Source organism: Arachis stenosperma, chromosome 7, assembly GCF_014773155.1.
Source record: "Arachis stenosperma cultivar V10309 chromosome 7, arast.V10309.gnm1.PFL2, whole genome shotgun sequence".
Lineage (NCBI taxonomy): Eukaryota > Viridiplantae > Streptophyta > Magnoliopsida > Fabales > Fabaceae > Arachis > Arachis stenosperma.
The window spans coordinates 20,415,340-20,425,877 of NC_080383.1; the positions used below are offsets into that span (position 1 = coordinate 20,415,340).

Here is a 10,538-nt window from a genome sequence, read left to right on the forward strand (position 1 = left end):
AACAAATTTCAGGTAGCTCTAGCAAAATAGCAATCACGAAGCACATACATAGCTGTCTCATCTTTGTGTTGACATCTTGGACAAGCGGCATTTTGTGACATGTGTCTTCTAACCCTTTCGGCATTGGTGAGGATGGCGTCATGAGCCACAAACCATAAAAAATACCGAATCCTTTCTGGACCTTTCTATTTCCAAATGAGTTTGAAAATCTGATTCTAGATTCTCGGGTCGTCTTGTAAGGAGTTATAGGCAGTCTTCAAGAAAAAAGCTCCATCAACAGAATTTGTCCGCGCAATATAATCGCCTTCCTTCCAAGTAGAGGGAGGAGACATAGTCAAAATCTTTTAAACCGTCAAGTTCGGAAGCCAGCTTTTAAGCTTAACCACGTCCTAATCGCCTGAAACGGAAAAAAGGAAGTTCAAGTTAAATCCATTTTACAGTTAACATTACAGACTCAACAACAACATTGAGTTAAATCCAATTTAAAGTTAAAGTGCACAAGTTTAAAAGAGGTCATAGATTCAAGCTCCTTCTTTAGGCCATTCATAACCTTCACTTTCGATACTAAAAAAAAATATAGACTAGGAGTGTTTTATGACTTAATTTAACCTGAAACTTGCTAGACTCTAAATATATATTTTTTTAGTTCAAATTTATCAATTTTATTCAGAATAATTTTGGAACAGATTTGGATCATGTTTTGAATAGATCCGATTCGGTTTAACCTATGTGTATTAGCAGTATAATATAAATTGTTGTTAGACAAAGAACAAAGTTACAAATTATTATTTAGTGAAGCCAACTTTAACTACTTTTAACTACTTAGTTAAAATATAAGTCCGTTACAGTAAAAAAAAACCCACTACTTTAATTAAACCAACTATAAAAACACAGAGAGAAATTCAGATAAATAACATATTTATATTTATAATAAAATTTTATAATCAGTAAAATCAAACTAAATTCGTATTTATAATCAAACATTATATAAACAATATAATCAAATTAGATTCATATTTACGATCAAAATACAAATAAAAATACATAAAAATAAAGCAGTGACTTATTTTTAGTATTCATAAAAAAATTGATTACTATACGAAGAAAAATTTAATATTATAGTAGATAATTATTTTATTTAAAAAATATATAAATTATATACTAGTGATTACTTTGGTGATTAATTTTTAAAATTTATAAATAATTTATTATTCAATTTTTAAGTGAGTTTAATTCTTATTATTCAAGTATCAACAAAGGTGAAAATTCAAGTGCAATCAATTTCATGTAAATTTGATATCTGAGAACTGTTAAATGATGTGACTAATTTGATTAAATTTTTATCTAACAGCTTTCAGATATCAACTTCAAGTCGACTTCACCTCAGTTTTCATCATCAACAAAATACTGTATTAATAAAAGAACAAAAAATTGAGGGAGACATCCGATATCCAAAGTCAAAACGTGAAGTAACGTTGTAACTAGCAGAAAGAAAGAGCCAAGTAATAGAGGCACTAGAATCCACAATTATTCTTGTCACAAGATGGAGCGGTTTAACAAACATAAATTCCCCGTTACGTACATTAATAATTTCCCCCCAATATAACGCAACCCGAATCAAAAGTTATTAATAATCCATTTCTTTTAAAACAAACCTTATTACTATCTTGTTATTATGGGAAACCAACTCTCCCTTCGTCCTTCAAATGCAGCCACAGCGAAAATCGTCTTGTGGGACGGTTCCATTCATGACTATGAGCAACCTCTAACGGTGGCAGAGCTCATGCTAGAGCACCCGCAGCAGGTAGTTGTGGAATTCGATTCGGCTTTGACGACGAAACAGAAGCGGCCAACTCCATTGCCGGCCGACAAGATGCTTCAGATGAACAAGGTCTACCTCATGCTTCCCGTCAAGAAAGGGAAGCCTGTCTCTTTGACAAGCCACGACGGCCGCCGCATTCTCTTGGCCGTTAACTCTGCCTTGCGTTCCAAGGAAATCGTCTGTTCCTCCAGGCTTGTTCCGTGGCTCTTGCGTCTTGCCGGCGGGGAGGGTGGGACTAGAGACGCCGGTGGAGGCGTCCGGAGAAGGGAGGAAGAGACGGTGCGGTGCGAGATTTCAGAGTTTTTGATGCCGGAGATGATGAGGCCGGAGTATTTGAGTAGGCAACTTTCAGCTGGGAGTAATGGGTGGAGGCCAAGCTTGGACACCATTAAGGAGAAGAAGATTGAAAAGAAACTTAATCACTGGTTGTTCATCAATGGTGTTTAATTAATGGTAAAATTACTTACGGTTGTTTTCATGTGATAGTATAGAATTATTTGATAATTTAATAAATTTGACTAAATTATCCTTTAATAATATTAATTATTAATTTTACATTAAAATAATTTTTATTTAGGTACAAATTATAACTATTATAGAGTAGCTGTAGATGTCTTAGATGAATCATAAATGTTTTGCATATGAAGTCTATTGCCTAAAAAATATGTTATTAGAAGATAACAGAAATTAATCTAAATTTATTTTATTTTATATTTATTAATTATTATTAAAATAAATATATAATATTAAATATAATAAATATATAGCTATAAATATTATATATAAAATTATGAATATTAAATTAATTAAAATAATTTTAAATTATTATCTCTAGAAATAAGCCAGCACTTTTTTATAATTACGAGAGAACATGTACTACATAAATCTGACATTTTTCACTAATGAATGAGAGTATATCAACTAGTCACCTTATAATTTAAAACGGGTAATGTTAGAATCTTATATTTAAAGATCTAATAATTTATTATAAATAAATGTAAGTGATAAAGAAAAAGTTCAAAAAGAAAATTAAAAAAACACCTGAAGATTTATCATCATTGAAAATATAAGAAAGAACGTACAATACAATATTTGGGGTCCCTAATTCTCATCATTGAAAACACCTGAAAGAATTGGAAAAGTTCAAATTTCAATCAAAACTTTAAAACATAATTCATAAAATGTATTTTTAAGAATTCTACTTTTTACTAATTCGACAAACATTTCTCTATCATGGAATAAATATATAATACATAGTTTAGATAAGTTTAATTTACATCTTTTCAATAACAAATAAAGGAGAATATATAGACTAGGTTTTTTCCCCTTTTTTGAAAGGTATTAAAAGGTTATCACCATATACAAAGGTGGAGAAAAAGTTCAATACAACTGCAATACATACAACCATACACATAAATAATTAACAAAAACTGAATATAAATAGTAAATTTTTTGGATAAAATATATAGATTTTATCGCTAACATTTGTAATTTTTTTTTAAATATTATTGATGTTTAATTTCATTCAATTGTATCTTTAATATTTTTTATGTTTTTAATTATGTTCTTAACGTTTGCGATTTTTATCAAAATTACCTGTGAATATAATATTTATCAAATTTTTTCTTCTCTGTTCTTTGTTCAGTTTGCATCACCATCCATCTCAGTTTCTTGTATATTAAGATTCTTTCAAATTTTATCGTTAACATTTTAAATAAAGTTAATGTCTAGAGATAATTTTGATACAAATAAAAAATATTATAGATAAAATTAAATAAAATTAGACGTTAAAAATATTTTTTTTTTAAAAATCACAAATATTAAGGATAAAAAATATACTTTATTCTAAATTTTTCTATTCATAACTAATATTAATTCAAGTACAAGAAAAAAATTATTAATCATCCAATATTTTTTATAACACAAACATATTCATAATTTATTCCTAAAAACGTTAAAAGAAATTTCTAGTAATTTATATTATTAAAGATGTAATACCTTACCACACAAAATCTTACGCTATAATCGTAAATCAGAGGTGGTGAGGCATTATGACGCCTAAAAGCAAAATAGATACATGTATAATTGAAAGATAGAAATATAGCTAGAAGCCTGTGAAGATAGATGACAGAACAAAAATCGCATCCCACTCAAAACGTCGAAGGTATACAGAAACAAAAAATATATATATAAGATTCAAAAGGAGATGCTTAGCAAGTACTAGTCTCGACCTGCGAAGACAAGGCCGACTAAAAAGTATAATACATCCCAAAAGTACACAAAATACAGCTCGTTTCTCTAAAATTCACCTCTAAGAGGGATATGCAAAAACATATGCAAAAGTGGAGAATATAACTACACTAGTTACCACATGCAAATCCAAAAAAAGAACATTCTTTTCCAAGATAGATCTAGCACGCTCAACGAGGTGCATCACATCATGTATATAAAAAACAGAAAATTTTCAAATGCACAAGGTTCAAACTTAGGGTCCTTCTTAAACCAAATAGGGTGAGCAAAGCTAAATCTCAGATATACAACGGTTTTAAGTCTCCAACTCTTCTCAATACAGGTCAAAAGCTTTTTTAGTATCACAATGATTAAAATTCAATAATTCAATATTCAGTAATTTGTTTAGTAGTAGTAGCAAACACAAATAGAGAGATTTAAGCACAAACAAAGCCAATTATATCAAGTAGGGCAAATAGCAGTTAATTAAAAATAACAAATAAGCAATCCAAATACAATGAGCATACTCAAACAATGTCACATAAATGCAGATGATGCGTATCTGTCATACTGGTCATGAGCTCATGTGTCGGTTATTATGCAAAACTCGACACAAAATCCAGTTGCACATCCTCGGGAGAAATTATCAATCATTATACCATTATCTCAACGGAGAGCGCCGTCTTATCTTTCGTCTGAGAGAACGTGGACGTTACGTATTGGCGTCCCCATGCCACACCACAACTATGGAATAAGAGGGATGAGACCTCCATCCTTGCCCACTACAGGTGCCAAAGCAAAATCAATTCAATACGCAAAACATCCAGACATTGTCAATACAGATATTCAATCAATGCACAAGAGGGATATCACCCAGACCTTGCCAATCCAGCCATTCGGCCACTATTCAGCATTATCAGTGTCTTTTAGTGATTTCGTAAGTAATTTAACTCATTAGTCTCAATTAGTTACCCGTTTCATCGATTGAATTCATAAAATCCAATCATGTATCGGCTTCCCAATTTCTTTAATATGTGAGAGGGATGGAACCTCTATCCTCACCATGGACAAGATAAAACTACCATTCCACAATAATTTTATCCTGTTTACTAAGTGGTTATCCGAAAATTTATCAGCTCATCTTATTATATCACTCCCTAATGTATTTCAAACTTAATTATCGATTATTTAACTCCGTACGAAAGTTAGAGGGGTTTATAAATAGACTGGAATGGTTAAATAGACAAAAACATAATTTTTAAAAAATCAGCACAGTCGTGCGTTGGATTCTCACCAACGTTTGCGCTACTCAAGCTGACATTCTCGCTTCCGCTTCGTCCACCACTTCTCGCGCGAGTCCTTTCCTCTAAGATAGAACACTCCCCTATCGATTCATTTTTACATCCCACAGCTTCAGCAAATCGCTTAGCCCCGTTCATCTTCAGCGCAAGAGCGCTCGATTAGTAAGCTATTACACACTTTTTCAAGAGTGGCTGCTTCTAGGCAAACCTCCTGGCTGTCTCTGCACCCTTACGTCCTTTATCACTGAGCGGTCATTTAGAGGGCCTTAGCTGGTGATCTGGGCTGTTTCCCGCTCGACGCATGCGTACGCACGATTTCAATTCGGGTTGGGACATCATTCGTACACACAACCTATGCTTATGCACGATTTCAATTATGTTCCCACTTCATGCGTACGCATTTCCTATGCATATGCGCAAGATCATTTTCATAATTTCTATGTTACGATTCATGCGTACGCACAAGTTCAATTTCTACAACTCTGCATAATTCAGTTTTTTATCCCTAAATTCAAATATCAATAACTTTTGCTACATTTATCAATTTTCATCAGTTCTTGGACTGTTTTAAAGATCTTTTCACTAGCTTTAATTTAAGATAGGTTTCATTAAATTTCACGTTCTGAGCGCCAAATTATAATCCATTGAAGTTGGTCAAATTTTATTTTTACCAATTTTATCAATTTGTCAATTTTTACCAAAACTCAATCGAATTCAATTTCAAATTACTCCAAAGCCATTTCCTAATATCTCAACATTCATTCATCAATCTCTATCCATTCAACACCTAATTAAACAAGCTTCATTACAATCAATCAAATTTCCAAGCTTTCCATCAACAAACCAACACCAGTAATCTAATCATTCAACCAATCCATATCATAGTAATTTTTCAACTTATCGCAACTTACCAAAGTTTAATTCACAGGAGATATCTTACCCTATCATGGCCTCATGCCCAAATTTTCACACCACAACATTCATTACTAATTCATTCATATCATCATGTATTTCATTCATATCACAACATTCGCATCCAATTCACAAAATCAGGCTAAACCATAGTCCATCACAATATATATCATTCAACGCTATCCTAAGGCAATTAACCTAGCTTTTCACATAGTGGTACAGAATATCTATCCGAAATTAAGACTCGTACCTTCGTTGACAGTGGTCTCAACCTCAGAAAAACTCTTCTCTGGCAATTTCAACGTCCACTGGTCTAAGCTCTACCAATTTCCTCACCAAGCGATCCTTGACATCAATCCTGCACCAAATTTTACTGAGCTAGTTCATTCCATATGAACATAAGCCAACCTAGTCCTATTCAATCTAACCATATTCACTTTCCATAATATTCACACTAAGTTCATAACTCAAATTTGGGAAAAATAAAGAGAAAATGTTCTCTTACCTTATTTTTCATAACCTTGGGTCAAAACTCCGCTAGAACTCAAGATTGAACTTTTTCTGAACATTGAAAAATCGAAATTTTCTCAATACCCAAACCAAAATGCGAAATTGAAGAGAAATGGAGAATGGGACAAGAATTTTGAGTTCTTTACCACACTAGTTAGATAGAATCGAAGAGCACAATGAGTGCGACGCATGACCGCAAACAGATCTTCGATCGAAGCTACGGTTTAAAAGTTATGTAGATTTTTGTGAAGTGATGAATAGTGTTTTAAGGCATGTTCTTTCCCTTCTCTTCTTCTATCCGTAGAGCTCTCTCTAGGTAAAATTCTGAATTTTGCTAAGTTATGAAGAGTTATATATGTGGACTTAGGTCTAACATAGTTCCAATTCAATTGTTTTAGTCTATTGACCCAATTTTAGACCAAAATATTTAAAATTAGTATTTTAATTTATATTCTAAATATTTTTATTTTTTCCAACGACAAAATTTTAAATTCTCAATCATTTTGTTTATAATTAATTTATCACTTAATTATTTATTATTTAACTGAATTTTACAAAATAAACAAGATTTTGTAATATTATTTGAGTATATTATTTTTGGATATAATATTTCTAAAAATATAATTTTTAAAGATATATTTTATAACCTTAAAATAAAAATTCATCTGTAGCTAGTATTTAACAAACAAATTAATACAATACTTTATGGTTATTTTTTTAATATCTAATTATTTTTATCTAAATTTTTTAAATTTAATGTTCTCTCCTCTATTTTGTAATTATTTTTATCAGTTATTTAAATTTAATGTGTTAGTGCTTGGTGGGCAACGCATGGGTCTGACCGGCTGCTGGCTGCTGGCTGCTGGCTGCGTCAGTTCGCCAATGCAGTGTATCGGACAAAACACAAACCCATGAGAATACGTGTTGTGTGTTTGCAATTTTGATGAGTCACTTAACCAAGTTTTAACTATGGGATTAATCATTTTTTAGGTTTCAGGGCAGACCCTTGCATTTTCTGCTGGGCTTAGAGATTGGACCAAAGGTTATTTTTCTCTGATGGGTCTTTTGTTTTTAAAGTATTTAGAATGTTTAAGAGGGTGCTTTGGTCCCAGGCCTGAACAATAAAAAAGAGGATACTTGTATATCTGTATCTTATTTTGTGTGGCCTTTATGATGAATATTCCTGTTTGAGCCTTATAATTCTGGATTCGAGTTTGAATCTGGGTTATTAAGTAGTCATAAACAAGCCCTTGAGCATTGTATGTGTGAGTGTATGGTATGGGTGAATTGTGGTGTTATAATGCCTAAGATTAAGAATTATACAATTCATTCGACAAAATAAAAAACGCCTTATAATTCAACATTTGAGATTTGGCACAGATAGAAGTTTTGCATGCAGTAGGGCTGACAACACTTAATTCTATCTATGGGTATTTAATCTGATCTAATTCGTTCTGATAGTGTTGGTTTTCCAACCCACAGCAGGTTGGATTGAGAACAGAATGAGTTAAATTAAGGATAAAGTCAGTGCAAGTTTTAGGCTAATCTTGTTCAACTAATTCGCATCCTTGATATATTATAGTATCTAGTTAAAAATTATTATACAGGTATAACGAAATTGATGGAGATCAAATTCACATACATCATCTTTCTTTCATAATTTTAGCACAAATTTCCTTATGGCTTTGTTGTTTTTAATTTTAATATAGACTGAATCTTCTTTTTTTTTTTGTTTATGTGTTTATGAAATACAAAATAATTAAATATTGTATTTGATCGAAAAATATTGATTTGCTGAGAGTAAGATTGAATGTGGAATTTTAAGATGTATGTAGGATTAGAATTGAAATTTTTTAACTTGTAAATAGGATATAAAGTTAAATTTTAGAAAAAATTTAAACATGTAAATTTAAACATGTGGGTAGGATACATGTTCGACTAATTGTCATTGAAAAGTCACAACAATTTTCTTTAGTTTTAAACTAAACCAAATAATAAAAATTTGTGTTTTAAATAAACAAGTTTCTATTCTAAAAAAATGTGATTTTAGTTGGTTTTTTAATTGAAAATATTCATTTATTTAAAATTGTTTAGTATAACTTCAGGTTAATTTAGCTAAATTGGTTTATTACCAAATATATATATTACCAATGATATATTTGTATTTTTAGCACCCCTATTATCTTATCCTCAACTCACTTGTAAGCGAAGCTACTCTTTACCAACAAGCACTTTTAAAAATATCCAAATTAAAACTGAAGGCCAATAATTGAGAACCCCATTTCTTGATCTCTAATTTCTAGCTGTTGGACCTGAATCCACTTTGCATGATGTTTTTAATAATCGAACACTCTTAAAAATGTGTGATATACTCAACCTATTTCAGTTTTAGTCCATTTCAGAAAGTGTTAACAGCTCAACTATAATATAATAGTGAAACCTACTTAATCAAGCAACTCATGAATAAGTAAATGCCATACCAGTGGTTCTTCACTTACTAATATTGAAGCCCGCTACCTTTTATAGCACTAACAAAGAACCTGTATCAAAATTGAAATCGAAGCCATAGCCCTTGTAGACTATGGTTTAAGGAAGAAGTAACTTTATTCTTTTAAGTAGACTAGACCTACATTTTAGAGTATTTGTCGGTAAGGAGTCAGCGACTAATTTTTAATTTGTCTGAGTTTATCCTTTACTGGGTTAGAAAACTGGTCATAAAATATTTTGAGATAAAATACTATTTTAGTCTTTAATATTTGGATCAAATCATAATTTAGTTTTTAACATTTTAAACGTTCTATTTTTATTTCAAAAAATTTTAAATAGATTTAATATTGTCTTGCGTTAAATTTGACACTAATTAATAACGTTACTAGTTAAGTCATATCTTTTTCTATATGTTAGAAAAATATAATCAAAACTTTTTTTAACACTTTTTTTCCTCAATTTTTTTTTTGGTATAAAATTTTAAATCCTAACAATCAATCATCAATGTTTTAAAATTAAAGGAATAACTTTTATATTGATAATCGTTGATAGTTTGATTTTACTTACATACTGAAACATAAAGCTATTGGCTCTTTAATATGTAAATTGTTTGTGTCAAATTTAATGGTAGAATAATATTAAACCCGTTAAAACTATTTTTGTCAATGAAAAGTGCATCTTTTCCTATTTTTATTATTATATTACTTAGCTTGAAGCCTCTAACTAGCAAAATTTAAGGCAAAATATAATTACTAAATAGTTATAAGAAAAAATAATTCAATCCTCAATATTCTTATTAAACAAGTTTGATGAGCAAAAATTGGAGCTAACGGATATCGACAAATACACCAAATCGCACAAGTAATACTACAATGAGTGGATATCATTCCCATGATAATTAAGGGATTGAACAAACAAATTTTTGGTAAAAAGTCTAATTAGATTAATAAAATCTTATTATGATTGATGATCAGCGAAGGCAAGAGGGTATCTTGCTGAGAGCCTTGAGAATCTTGAATGTTGAATATTAGGATATCACGGATAGTGAGTCTTGAATGATGAAGGAAGACATTGATGATGAGAGTCAAGGACTTTCGAGATGTTTATACTCTTAGAAAAACCAACCTTGTTTATTTATCTTGAAGTTTGCAAAGATCTTTCACGATAAAATTTTTAGTAACTGATTTCTAATTCCTTGACTCCTCAGTTTCTCAAGCATTAATTAGGTGTCACTTTAATTAAACAATAGATTAAGCACACAAACTAATTTTAAATTT

At 30.7% G+C, this 10,538-nt stretch overlaps 1 protein-coding gene across 1 annotated transcript; it reads left to right on the top strand.

Moving 5' to 3' along the window:
• Positions 1-1,625: 1,625 nt before the first annotated feature.
• Positions 1,626-8,118, top strand: LOC130940861 (uncharacterized). The gene is made up of 2 exons (XM_057869131.1): positions 1,626-2,275; positions 7,765-8,118. Exon 1 carries the CDS (start codon positions 1,676-1,678, stop codon positions 2,267-2,269), a length of 594 nt encoding a protein of 197 aa, XP_057725114.1. The 5' UTR covers positions 1,626-1,675; the 3' UTR covers positions 2,270-2,275; positions 7,765-8,118.
• Positions 8,119-10,538: the final 2,420 nt, after the last annotated feature.

Coding starts and splice junctions, on each gene's coding strand:
- LOC130940861 (XM_057869131.1), top strand. CDS start 1,676: ATGGGAAACCAACTCTCCCTTCGTCCTTCAAATGCAGCCACAGCGAAA.